The sequence below is a fragment of the Zingiber officinale genome, chromosome 7B (assembly GCF_018446385.1).
Source record: "Zingiber officinale cultivar Zhangliang chromosome 7B, Zo_v1.1, whole genome shotgun sequence".
NCBI classification, from domain to species: Eukaryota; Viridiplantae; Streptophyta; class Magnoliopsida; order Zingiberales; family Zingiberaceae; genus Zingiber; species Zingiber officinale.
In genome coordinates this window covers 95830086-95844634 of record NC_055999.1, presented here as the reverse complement: position 1 = coordinate 95844634, position 14549 = coordinate 95830086, and the positions used below count along the sequence as shown (strand labels likewise).

At 41.4% G+C, this 14549-nt stretch overlaps 1 protein-coding gene across 4 annotated transcripts; it reads right to left on the bottom strand.

Moving 5' to 3' along the window:
- Nucleotides 1–1151: 1151 nt before the first annotated feature.
- On the bottom strand, nt 1152–14383 carry LOC122006387 (hydroxyproline O-arabinosyltransferase 1-like). Of its 4 annotated transcripts, none has more exons than XM_042561874.1 (10): nt 13973–14383; nt 10030–10097; nt 8840–9041; nt 8673–8770; nt 8427–8496; nt 8280–8351; nt 8083–8196; nt 2430–4998; nt 1896–2015; nt 1152–1207 (listed from the first exon to the last, which is right to left on the bottom strand). In XM_042561874.1, exons 1-8 carry the CDS (start codon nt 14357–14359, stop codon nt 4975–4977), a joined length of 1035 nt encoding a protein of 344 aa, XP_042417808.1. In that variant the 5' UTR covers nt 14360–14383; the 3' UTR covers nt 1152–1207; nt 1896–2015; nt 2430–4974. The 4 variants fall into 4 exon arrangements, with proteins under 4 accessions (XP_042417808.1, XP_042417807.1, XP_042417806.1 ...); XM_042561873.1 differs by having other exon boundaries at nt 2430–4984; XM_042561872.1 differs by having other exon boundaries at nt 1152–1664; nt 2430–4974.
- Between the last annotated feature and the right edge of the window lie 166 nt (nt 14384–14549).

Below are 14549 nucleotides of genomic sequence, written 5' to 3'. Positions count from 1 at the left end.
TCTTCCCCTGTCCAGTCAGTCTCTTGGCGTGCTTGATCTCCGCCGGCTTGAGCCGCTCCGGATTCTCCATGTCAAGCACATAGACCTATCCTTGACGATGTCGGTGAGCCTGAGGGGGTCGAAGAACTTGCAGCTGGGATATCCCTACTTGCTGGTGGAGTTAGCGAAGTTCTCATTTAGCCAGAGCCCTGCCTAGATCACTGATCAGATTGAGGATGGGTTGAGTTCGGGTGGTGATGTATTGCCCTCTACCGAGACCAGAAGGCTACCGAAGGGGGCTGCTGGTCTTCTCGGATGTGGCCAACAAGGGAGGAGAGGCCATGGATGGATGAGATTATAGAGATGACGACGACTTTACATTAGTGGCAGCAAAGTATGTTATTGTTGTGTGTGTGATTGTATTCATCATTTGAATTTATTCGACAGTGATGTAAGTTGGTGTATCTGTGCATACACCGACCTGGCCACGGTGTAGCCCACTGCCCCAACTGCGAGTCCGGGTCGAAGAAGTCACATTCATCAATGTTAGATAGACACATTCACCCCTGTTTCTCTTAATTATATTTATAAAGCCCAACTATTTTAAGCATGGGCATGAAGCTCTTATTTGTTTAAATAACTCAAAGCAACATTAATTCTAACTTGTGACCAAGTTCCCTCTAGCACCTGAACCACCACAATATCAAGGTGCTACATAACCAAAGTCAAGGAACCCAACCGAAATCGCCACCTTCTTCCATCACTTCTTCCTCTTCTTCGGAGGTTGAATTGCTTCCTCATCCTCTTCATCCTCATAGTCCTGCTCCTCACTATCCTCTATCCTCTCTTCCTTGTCAACATGACCATTCCCATGCTCCTCGTCTTCTTCATCGTCGTCGTCATCATCATCTTCGTCATCATCTTCTTCTTCATTCTCAGGATTATCTCCTTCTCCATCCTGGTCATCGTCGCCCTCTCCATTCTCACCTCCAGCCCCATTGCCAGAATCTTTCTGGCTATTATTATTATTATTGTTGTTGCGGTTCTCATATCCCTCTCCATCTTCATCCTCTTCGCCCCCTGCAGCACCACCATCCTCGTACACATTTTCCTCATCCTCACTGCCACTGTCACCTTCGTCGCCGGCATCGGCAGGCTCATTTTGTTCATTCTTTCCTTTATATTTCTCCGTAAACACTTGCACGTAAACCATGCCACAGACTGAATCCTGACATATCAATCATAAATTTACATGAGAAACAAAGGCACTCAACATATATTCTTCTTGTTTTTGCTAATCTTGATGAGTATTTTGCAAAACACAGCAAAAAGAAATCTAAATTTCAATCCTTCAAAAGTTTATCAAATTTTGCATTTCACCTACCGTATTAAAAGAAATATCATTTTTTCTCGAAAAGATATAGAATAAGAATAACGCGTTTAATTAATTTATTGTTAATGATTACCTAATTACTAGATATAAACAGGTAGAACAGCCAAATGATTCGTTCGTTAAAAATAGACCGGACACGTGAGCACGTGCCGAGATAGTAGTCATATCTCGACGTCTGTACGTGTTACGCTTCGGCTCGAAGAAATTTGGACAGGTGGCAGCGAAGCAATGGAGACAGCGTGCAAGTTTACAAGGGAATGTTCCACGGTATATGCCGAGCATTTCTTAAATCCTTCAAAACAAAAAAAAAAGAAGGTAAAATGACGATTTTGCCCAACTGGAGTGGGGACCGCCACGAAACGCTGGATTTAATTCGATCTCGGTTCCGCACCGGCGCAAGATAGCGCTCGGCCGGTAAAAGCCGAGGTTTTCAACGTGAGGTGGAAAGATGACGAGAGGCGACAGCGACTCGAGGAGGATTAACGAGCAAGAAATGGAACAGAAGATGGGGGCCGGAGCTTACCAGGAAGGAGAGGCCAGCGGCGGCGAGGGCCTCGGCGTAGCACGGTAGCAAGGTCGGAGAAGGGAGGGGAGGCATCGTCGGTAGCAGAACTTCCATAGTTTCGACGGCCGCGATTTCAGCCTGCGAGCGATGAGATGGAAAGAAAGCCGTCGGATCTTATAATAAACCGTTAGAAAACATTTTTTTTTACACAAAAAAAATAGTTCTTGCGGTCCTGTTTTTTTTTTTTTAAAAAAAAATTGACGCCTGCAGAGTTTTTATCCGATAAAAACAAATAGTTTATATCAATATAAACTTCGAACTCGGAAAAAATCTATTTATTATTTTTCAAGCAAAAAAAGATGATCAAACTTCGGCTGAAAAAACTTGGGGAAAAGAACGGAAAATTCAGCTGAAAAAAAATCAAACTAGCGAGATGCCCATAAAAATCCGATGAAGAAATCAATAGCGCGAAAACAGCGTTTTGGACTGAAAAGGGAGAAATCCCCGTGAGAAATCGGTGCTCAAAATTCAAAGATTCGCCGAGAAGAGTACCGAAACGCAGATCGAAGCGGCGGAGAGGGAGGATCAGCCGGGCTACGACGAAACTATCGAGGCGGCGCCGCTCATTGCCGGAGGGTCGGGTAGGAAGGCGAGGCCGAGAGGGCGGTAGCAACGTCGGCGGCCGGAGTAGGCGACGGTGCTAGACGCTGTGGTGACTGCTCCCGGGTAGAAATAGGATGGAGGAGGATCAAGTGGCCATTTTCTTAATCTCCGGTTCGTTGAACCTAATGATCGAGCCGGGTTAATTAGCCAGCGGTTGGGAGTGGGGGAGGAATTGGATTCGCCATACTTGAAAACTCGGGTTAAGTTAACCACATATGGTTAGTGGATGCGGTTAGGTGAAGGCAAGGATTTGGTATGGACTTTTTTGAAATATCCTAATCCTAAAAAAAATATTATTATCGTACAATTGCCTGGGGCATGGTCGTCCTTTCCTACTGACTGATAATGAGAAAATTTATAGCCTTACAAATTAGAATTATAAAATAGTTGAGTCACCTACTTTATCTTTGGATATTTTAAAAAAATTAGATATACATATACATGTGAATTAGTGATAAATATTTTTAAGAATTTATTTTTGTTGAAATAGAAGAGGGGCATCTCTTTTAGATTTTCTGATGACATGGACCCTTTATAAAAGTTTCAGACTTGACTATTGCTATATAATTTTTTTAATATATATATATATATATTTTATCCGATGATGATCCAGAAGGGCCCACCTCCAAGGAAGTTCAGCATTTTGGTAAACGTCAAAGTCAAAGGATGGTCAATCGAGAGATTAGCCGGTCAGAAGGCCCCTCGTCCCTGTCCGATCAGAAGAGTTAGGAGGGGGTTGGCCAAGCCTACAACACACCGAGGCAAGGGACTGCACGCCGAGTGGTACATACATAGGCGCATGAGGCCAAAGAAGAGGACGGTTGGACCGATCAAGGTGGAGTCCAGCGAGGCAAAAGACATTCACGTCGATCGGCCAAGACATAGGCGCATGAGGTCAAAGAAAAGGTCGGTCGACCCGATCAAGGGGAAGCCGGCCAGACGGACAGTCGATAAATAAGACGGGGGATACATGCCAACATCTCGCACCATTTTGTCCAGTCAATCGGATTTATAGTCTCCTTTGACTAGACTTAAAGGGGAGACATGTGATCCGGTGATGCCCCAGAAGGGCCCACCTCCAAGGAAGTTCAGCGCTTTGGTAGACGTCAAAGTCAAGAGGTGATCAACCGAGAGACTAGCCGGTTAGAAGGCCCCTCGTCCCCGTCCGATCAGAAGAGTTCGGAGGGGGTTGGCCAAGCCTACAACACACCGAGGCAAGGGACTGCACGACGAGCGACACAGACATAGGTGCATGAGGCCAAAGAAGAGGACGGTCGGACCGATCAAGGTGGAGTCCAGCGAGGCAAAAGACATTCACGCTGATCGGCCAAGACATAGGCGCACGAGGCCAAAGAAGAGGCCGGTCGGCCCGATCAAGGGGAAGCCAGCCAGATGGACAGCCGACAAATAAGACGGGGTATACATGCCAACATCCTTTTGAGAGTCAACGCCGCCGATTAATGGTGCGTATGTATAGAATATCCTTTTGGGAATCGGTTTCGCCGACTGACGGTGAGGAAGGATAGAGGATCGTACGGAAGAAGATCCCGCCGCCGTGGCAGAGATACGCTTGCCCCGTTATGGTGAGAGGTCAAGGATCCTTTCTCAATGTTAGCTTTTGAGGAAAGTTTGAGAATACGCATCCATCCGGGAAGCGTGCAGTCTACTCGTTGAAGCCCTATATAAGGAGAGGAGCAGCCTCCCGCGGAGGTACACACATACATCTTTGGGAGTCACTGTTCGCTACTTCTTCTTTACTCTATTTTCCTCGCTCGTCGGTGTGTGACTTGATCGTCGGAGGGCCGTCGCCGGGAACCCCTTCCCGACTTGGCGCTAACGACTTGTGGTTGCAGGAACGGAGGAGCACCAGCGAAGACGAAAAACAAGCCACCTCAGCGTTGCTTCCCGGTTGCCATCTACTCAGCTTCAGGACAGGATCATATATATTAAATTTAACAAAATAAGTAAATAAACATTCCAACAAATAAGTATTTTCTCAGCCATTTACTGAACAATAACTAACTAATCACAAACCTTCTGTATAAGAAATTGACAATGTGTCCATAAAATTCCAACAAAATAGCATAGAAGAAACTTTAAATGTTTTCTACCCTACAATATGATGTTGCTTTACTTGTTTTTTTGATTATTTACTTTCATGTAATAAACGCTGACGCACAAAAATTAATCTCCAAATGCACAAATAAGCTAACCGTTCATCAAAGCAAAAAATGATTTACGGAGTTCTTACGCCATTATACTTGTGTGCTCATGTGTTGTAGATATAAACAGCTTTTGCAGCAACATTCATGAAGTTCTTGCTTTGGTCCAACAAGAAATTTGATTCTTCGTCTCGACTGCTATTAACATTTCACAAGGTATCCCAATTCGGAATGTTTGCGGTTGCCTCATTTAGCATCTTGACAAGAGTCACCTAAGCAAAAATAGAAGAACCGACCTATGTATGTCACAATTCAGGAACTTATTATAAATTTGTTTATCACAAATTCATAATCCAAAACAAGAGATTCCCTAAAAAGCTTTGGCATTTAGCATGACTGCAAGTGGTTGTCGCACTAACAGGCAAAAATGAAGTGCCACCAGCATTTCAAGAATCCTATGAAAGTATTGAAAGCGTATAAAAGAAGAAAAAAAACCTCTATTTCTATTTGTCTGCGGCTCAGAAAGTGAAATCAACTTAAGTAACCCACAACTTAATCAAACCAGCTTATCCTCAAGACCTCGTCTTGCTACACTTGAGACAGAATCCATGTCTATAATTAGAAGTTGCAATCGGGTGGTTTTTTCAGGTAACTAAGATTACCTAACCTATTTAATCAGTTTGGATCCTGTTAGATACAATTTATTTTAAGGAAAATAAATATGTATCTCACTCGTATCATGTAGAATTCTTACAATACATTTGTCCTAATGAAGTGGGCAATCCTCCTAATACGGAAACAAATAGTAATTTCTTAGAGATAATCTCCTTATTAGTCCTAAGTATTATATATAGATATAAATACTTGGTAGTTATCAATGGAAGTTACAACCAACTTCCTTATTGTATGCATTGCAATATAAGCGTTATGTTCTCTTGGTTCTTCAAGAATATGTATAAATGATGTTCTTTCTACGTGGCACCATGGGCTGATGATGTGGCATGGACATGTACATATACGGAATGAGTTTGGGTGAAATGGTAAATCCATGCAAGACGAGTTCAAGATTGCATGCTCAGGTCCTTTATAGCCCAATGTGATATCAAAGAGTGTTCGAGCTAGACAAATATTTGTTGCCTAATGCAGTCAAAGATAAGGCCAAGTCTGGTGTTCGAATCTCGGTAAAATCGAGGTAAATGTCTCCCTTATGTGCTAGTCACTATTCCAAAGGCTAGTAGCCGCCCATGATTTACCTCCTCCGTGTTGACCCTGGGATAGGTTGGCGGGAGCGCTGGGGGCGAGCGTATTCGCCTTTTGCCACCATGGAAGTAAATGCACATCCAACAATCCAGTACCATACAGCAGGTTAGTTAACCACTAGTGATTCAATGAAATTGTTCCATTAGGGCATCCACAGTCGTAGAACCTCTCCATGAGCTCTTTCGTTGCCACATCCGTGTCACGTCAAAAGTAAAAAACCTCACACATCTCTCCACTATCAAAAAAACCTCTCAACAACTCCTCCATGGGTTCCACAATTTTCATTATATATATTGCTTATCGATGGAGCACCCTAAATGTCTGCTCGACATCCTTTTTTGTGGCCTCTTGTCGTTTCTTAAACATTTTTCTCTTGGGATCCTGGGCATGGAAAGCTCTTGACGAAAGTAGCCCATTTTGGATAGATCCTATCAGTCAGATAGTATTCTTTTATATATTAGGTATTGTTAACCATAAAATTAACCTCGGGTGTATTTCCTTGTAAGACGTTGTTGAATAAAGGTGATTCATTAAGCACGTTGATATCATTAAGCGACCTTGCAATCCCAAAAAAGGCGTGCCATATCCATGAGTAGATGCAACTGCTTCAAATACAATTGTTGGGACGCCATGATCTCCCTTAGTAAACTTGCCTTTCCAAACGAATGGGTAATTTTTCCATTGCCAATGCATACAATCAAGACTACTCAACATGCCAAGGAAGCCATGTCTTTGCTCATGCATTTCAAAAAAGTGTTGGACATCAGTAGCATTAGGTCTTCTCAAATATTGGACCCCGAACACTTCAATTACACATCGACAGAAGTCAAATAAGCATTGGATAATAATTGTTTCAACAATTCAAAGATACTCATCATAATGATCAACAAGGACTCCATACGTCAATTGACGGATAGCCATCGTACATTTCTGAAGTGGCGATAAACTTTGTTTTCCCGTCGCATCTACCTTCCATTGAAAATATTCTGAATGATTTTTTAAGGCATCGACTATACAAAGGCATAACCCTCTTTGCATTCGACATTGGAATATATCATCAGGATATTTTGGCTCATAAGAGAAGTAATCATTGAAAAAACGAGCATGCCCGACTTCACAATTCCGATTCAAATACATTCTCCTCTGTGTTCTACTAGAACTTTGAGCTCTTTGACATACCATTTGTTGTTGCTCATATAGCCGAAGCATTCTTTGTTCGTCTATATCTTCTGCATCTTCCATCAATTCATTTTTCAAAAATTCATGGAGTATAGATTGATTTGGATTTTCAACCATTTGAAATAAATCAAGGTATTTCTGTAGTTGAAAGAAGTAGAGAATTAAGAAAATGATAAGAAGAATGAAATGTTGAGAATATATTTATAGATAATTTTTTAAATAAAAAAATAAAAAGTAACCGTTCGACGGCTAAAAATTAACGGTCCTTAACTTTTTCTATATATCTTATTATTTTTATTTTTTAAAATAGCAATAAAAAATATTTATTTAAAAAAAGAACGAAGTGACTCCGTGAACCGTGTTCCTCAAAATTAATGGAGCTCCCTCCCACTATGGGAGGGAGCTCCTTCGGTGCATTCACGTCACAGTGGGAGCTCCGAAGGATGCTCTTAGCTCTTTCTCACCTAAAGACACATCACTGGATTGATTTTGCTATGATTCCTTGGATTTAACCTGTTTAACTCATGCCTCTCTCTACCTCATACACGTGTCTTCCATTTGACAGCCAGTTGTACTAGCTGGTATTTTGCCCACATGAATAATAGATTATGCTTTGTTCCAACTTTGATGGATGTCAGATCATGTTATCCAGTGTCAACTGTCTACTCTTGATCCACCTAGAGTTAGTTCATCTTCTGATTTCCACTGTGATATTACACCCTAGTGCGGAACAGACAGGGATAGTAGTCTTGTATTATTATAGAGTAATGCAAGTATAAAACTCCTGGACAAACAACTTAAATACTTTACTAGCACAAATATCGAATAAGACTCTTCAAAATTAAACAAATTGATCTAAGCTATTAACTGATCTAACAAAACAACAAAATCTGTCAGCTGAAGTTTAATCAGTAGAGATTGAAGTAGTAGAAATCACGTACCACACTCCGTGCAACTCCAGCAGGTGGTAAAGGAAGGTTCTTGGGTGGAGACTTATTGGTGTATAATCTTTTATCAAATCTCCATTCTCCAATTTTTCCATAAGTTAATTCTCCCTGAGAAATGTGATCAAAATTAGAAAAAAAGAAGAAGAAGATAATTTTTCCAGCAAGTGTCAACAGTGGAGTGTGAAATATACCTTCATATTATAGTCACATCCATACGTATAATGGATAATGTATTTATCACCAACTTCTAAGTCCCAAGGAGGCTAAGTGATTGAAAAAAGTATTTAGCAAATCCACAAAATCAAAGTGGCATATTGTGCATAATAAAGTTGCCATACCTGAATCATGAGATCCTTATGTAAGCTGTTTCCAACTCCATGAAGAGCAGATGCCACAGCATAGGCATACCTAGGAAACGGCAAATGAATTACTACTTAACCAAGACAATACAGAATCACTAGAAACTTACAATTACATATTCAACATTCTTATTCAAATATCACACAATTACTGAAAAAGAAATTTAATATGACTTTTGCTTGATGACTCTGGGAGTCATGACAATTTAGACATCAAGAAATTACATTTCAAGCACCCAACCAAATGCTTTATCTGCCTCAGGATTTTTCTTCATCTCCAAAGAGATGTTCATCCATGTTGGAGCAATCTTCCTGAGAGATGCCTAAAGCCAAACACAGAATGTTCATTAAAAATGTGAATGGGGCAAAAAATAAGAGAGAATGGAAAATACCTTGTCAACTATGACAGGAGAATTTCCTATAGGATCAATATTTGTGATTGGACCCTTATCCTCTGGGTAGAAATTACGCAGAACAGGTTCATACTTTTTGGGTTCAATGTAGAAGAAAGGGAATGCGGCAGCAGAACCAAATTTAGCAAGATTTGGTATGGGTTTAACAATGATGTGGTCCGGCTCTGCCATGAGGATATACCTGCACAAAAAGGAGAAAGAAACATGGGAAATAACCGAATCACGCCATTTATTTTCAATTTTTACTGTATCACACCCCATTTCCAAGATTTATTAAATAGCACCCCATGTCAGTTTTTTTCTCAATCTAACCTCTGGAATCAATTTGTCGACTCATTTTGGATCAGAATATTGTGTGAGTTCATTTCCACCTAAAATATGGATTTTGGGATCTAATTCATCCTAAAATGTCCTAGATAACTCATTTTGAGTTAACAAACTAATTTCATAGACAATATGATGAGTGCAGAAATGGCAGAATGTTGAGCGAGCAAAATTTCATAGTAACTTGTTGACTCATTTTGGGTTAAAATCCTGTGTGGAGTTATAAATAATCCAAAATGTGGGGCACATATCCCATCCTAAAATGTCTTAAAAATCCAAAATGAGTCAGAACTGATTTTAGAGTTAACAGATTTTTGGGTGCCAAAATAGATGAAATAAAATTATCATTTTGACTCATTTTGGGTTACAATCTTGTGTGAGTTCATTTTCACTGGAAATGTGAGATTTAGGTCTTTCCTTCCTCAAATGTCCTATCCAACCTAAAAAGAATTAGAAAGATAATTTTATAATCATTTGTGAGGAGCAAAAATGCACAAAATGTTGAACATACTGATTTCATTTAGATTGAGATCTTCGTGTGAGTTCGCTTACACCTGAATGTGAGTTTTCAGGCTTTTCAATTCCAAAACATCCTAAAAAAGACAAACTGAATCAACAAAATGATTCAGAATCAGCTTGTTGTGCACATAAATAGATTGGGAACAAAACTTAAATAGGTCATGATTCACCAAACTTTGAAAATCGGGGTGTGTTCCAAATAAAAACTCAAAACAAAAGGCAAGATCCAATTAATTGCCCAGGAAACATTTTTAAGAATAACAAAGTCATATAAATAATTATCAACAAATAATACATCAAGCTCTTTCTGATTCTGTTTTTCTTACTCTTCCTGGATAGTAGCTTTCTGAAGCCACTGAACAAATGCCCAAGGCCTATTGAGAACGATATACCCCTGTGATAAAAATAGAACCTCGTCACACTAATTAAAAGACTAAGTATAAATGGAACTCATTTTTCAAAGTTAAGCATTTCACAAAGCGTTTGAATTCCAAAAGAGGTGTCTCTCAAAAGGCTCAATGCAGGGGTTTGAGAGGGTCAATGTCATTATTTTTACCCTTGAAAGCAAAGCATCCATTTCACCAATAGAATCTTTGAGGGCTAGATTGTTAGGTTCCTAAGGATGGTTGTCATGGAGCTAAGGCTTGCTCTTCTTTTTCTATTGTCTCTCTCTTTTAAGTTAGAAGCAAACAAGATCAGTGTCAATTTCAACCTCACCAAGGGAGTAAGTAAAGTTACTCCATAAAATAATTCAAAATTTTCATTGCATTAATAACTATGTAACTTAACATAATTTGTCATGCCTTAAGTTATTCAAGGTATATCATGATATCATAAAGTGTTTAATCCAAAGTGTTTTTTACATCGAAAAAAATTAGATTCGTGATTATCTAGAACAAATTTACTTCAAAGCAGTAATTCTTCTGGTACAAGTATTGTTTGCTACAAGATTATAGTTGATCTGGTGGTAAGGATGGGGGACCCTCGTTAGCGGAAGGTCAACGACACGTGGAGGTCAAAGGTCAAGAGATTCAACGCTGAGACCCGACCGACCGGACGAAGAGGGCCGACCGGCCGGGAATCCCCCGAGCCAAATGAAAGATAACCCGACTAGGGGTAGGGTTTCCGATGCTCAGGTAAAAAGGTTTCAGGGCCGAGCGGGCTGTCCGTTCGGCCGGGGCACAAGGCAACAAAGATAGGTAGGAGCAATCTCATCCGAGCATACGACCGGGGCAGAAGTGATATGCCTGCCGAGCGGTCGAACCGCTCAACCATGGAACAGACAGGAGACGCAAGAGGACAAAGGAGACAAGGGATAACATCATCCTCGAGACATCTGCCGCCGATAGGCAGCAGGGTTGGCGGCCGAGCCGTACACAAGATCATACAGCGGAAGCTTCCACCGTCACATCCGGGATATGCTCGGACGATTGCAGAATGGCGTCAGGGGTACTTTTCTGACATGGGCTCGTTAAGGTATGTTTGGGGAAGCGTGCACGCATCAAGAAGCGTGCCCGCGCCTCCCCGGGGTCCTATATAAGGACCCCCAGACGTCGACAAAGGTATGCGCAATCCTCACTGTAGCCACAGTTACGCTGCCTCTCTCATTTCTCGTTGCCTGACTTGAGCGTCGGAGGGCCGTCGTCGGGAAACCCCTCCCGACTCGGCTTCTTTGCAGGTCCATCGGAGATATTCATCGCCAGCCAGAGACAGCGGAGCGTGCCACGTCCCCAGCGTCCGTCGACTTAGCACTCGGACAGGATCAATAGTTGTTGGTGCAAGGTGCACCAGAATAGAACCTGAGTTTTGATGTTGTCAAAGGTTCAAGTTAAGTCTTGTTGTGATCTGATGAATTGACTAAGTGTGCAGGTTGTTTATTCAACAAGCCCTAGCCGCGGCTAGGCAGGGAAGTCTTAGCAGATTGTGGAAGCCAGGCATGGGAAGTCCAGGTGGGTCGAGGACCTGACACCGGACAGTTGGACTCGATAGGTCTGGAGGACCTGATATCGAGGGAAAGTCCTAGTGAGCCGATCCGATGCTAAGACGAAGTCCAGATAGATCTAGAGAACTCGATATTTGGCAGGTAGATTGAGTTAAGCAACTGGAGTGGAGCGACGGGGAGGTCGTGTCCCGGGAAGGGATAAACTCTAGGCCGCTGATCCAACTGAAGAAACCGGGTGGTTTCCAAGTTGAGATCAAGGCAAGTCTTACTGTCTTTTCTTACTCATGCATCATTATACTACTGCGCTAAATTTGTGGTACGAGGATATTTTTTATATTGTGGAACTAACTATGTTTTGCAGAAATCAATGGGATTAGTTTCAGTCAACCGAACCAAGCTGATGTGGCAGAGTTCAGATCGCGTAGAGCAAACTTGGAAGTCAGACTGATCGACCGAACCCAGGGATTGGTCGACCGAACCTATTTTGGTATACACAGTGGCAGATTGAAATCTCAACGAAGAAGGAAATCAGATTGATCGGTCGACCGATCAAGGTGATACGAACATTAAATGCAATTAATGGAGCGAAGATTGGATCTCGACGAAGAAGGAAGGACGCATGTTCAGTCGACCGAATGCAACTTATAAAAGAACGTCTAGAGATCTGTGCCACAATCAACTTTTTCTTAGTAACATTCTCATTCTCTCTATTCGTGCTACTGATACTACTATGCTTCATTTACGTGTGCAAGCTGCTACAACTCTTCTCCGACGATTTACGCTTCAACTTTTCATCTTTGTCGGTATACTTTAAAGCTTGCATTACTTTGTTAAGATAGTAGCTTGTTACTATCCTATACATCATTTATACGAGTTACTTCTTCTCTGAAATTTTCGGAAAGAAGACTATTAGTGAATTGTCCAACGGTGCAATCAAGGATCACGGGTCTTGGAGTAGGAGTCATCACAGGCTCCGAACCAAGTAACCGAACTTGTCTATCTTTTCTAGTTTAACTTCCGCTGCTACTTTGATATTTGTTTTACCCCCCTCCTCCCCCCTTCGAACCAAGTAACCGAACTTGTCTATCTTTTCTAGTTTAACTTCCGCTGCTACTTTGATATTTGTTTTACCCCCGGGGGCTCTATCATCTCTACTCGATCCTTCAATAGCAACCACCATTGTTAAGTAGACGAAAAGGTTTTTTCACATTCAGCACATGCTCAGCAACTGATCTGCAACAAGATACAAAAGGAAATCACGTCTAAAACCACTATTGTTAGCAATAGCATGTAATTTTAGTCATTCGCCTCTTGTCTCTTTTAATTTTTAATTTAAAAGGCATGCATTGTGTAATGACATGAATATAATGTTGTAGACAAGGGAATGAGAATATAGAAAAGAGATTGTGTCACAAATCCATAGTGTTTATTTGAATAGAAGCTCATTGAAACGATAACCAATGGCCAAAAAAATACCTATAACAGCAAAATAAAGAAGCTTGATCATGATCAATTAATAAAATTGACAGTTTCAGCAAATAAAGACATATGTCACAAGACCTGAGTATTGTTGTTAGTAGGATTGTTAGATTCAGATGTGCTTTCTGACATCTTCAAAGAGAACATCATCATTCATCAACCTAGATCAATTGATTTACCAATGCAACAAGAGATGCTAATAGTGTTACAAGAGGAACATGCATTTTTGCACTTTACACGGCATGAATTATCTACCACTTTGGTCCACCAAACTCCAATTTTCATTCTACAAAACCTTCAAGTGAAGCTAAGAATTCTCACTAAAGATACCATTGGCCAAGTTTCATACCCCTAATTCAGCCAAGCAAAGTTGAAAATATACGCCCTATTAAAGCTCGCTCCCCGACTATCTGAAGTTGATAATCTTTGTAGCATAAAATTGACACTGGCCAAGTTTCCTACCCCTAATTCAGTCCAACAAAGTTGAAGATATATAACCCTAATAAAGCTTGCGCCAAAAGTATCTGAAGTTGATAACTGATTTTGTAACATTTCCAGTTCCAACTCATAGAATGGTATTATGTAGCAGCCATCATTTTTAAACCGTTGGTACTATATCTCAAAGGAAAAAAAAAAATCAGATTTTTAGGACAAATACCTGGTGGAGCGATCATACTTGTTCGCAGCAATCAGTCTAAACACTAAAGATAAAAGGCAATAAATGCAACCTGGGGAATTCGCTACTTCAAGTTTGTAAATAAATTCTCATTCGTCGCTCAAAGGACTCAATGCTGATCCCCCCAAAAGGAAAATCTTAACGAGATTAAAGAGGTGTGTAGCTGAATCACCTGATCCATTCCATTAGGGAGGGGATCTGCGACGAAGGTGGGGATCTCGTCCACGAGATTATCAGCCCGGCCGGAGTGCAAGATCCTGGTGAATCCGCCCATCTCCGTGTCGGGTCGGGCTTCTCGGGCCTTCTTGAACCAGTAGTACATGACCCGGCACTGCCAGGCATTGTAGGCAGAGTCGGACGCGGTCACCGCGGTGTGGAACAGCTGCCGGCGATTCTCAACCCGATCGGATGACGAGGAGCGGGAGAAAGGACCGCCGCGTCGGCCGGGGAAGCCGGGGGCGAGGAGGGTGGCGGTGGAGGAGATGATGGCGTTGTAGGTGATGAGAGCGACGGCGAGGGAGATAAGGAGGTAGTAGAGAAGTCGACCGCCACAAACCATCTCTGTAAACTGTAAACTACAATGCGGAGTAGTAGTGGAGATTTTAATTATCAACAATTTTACTTGATGAAATAATATGTGATAACAAAAAAAAGAGGGTGATTTTAGTTTAAAAAAATTATCAATTAAATGCATATATTTATAAAATCCTTCATTTATCAATTTATATTTAACTGAGGGGCCAGCAATA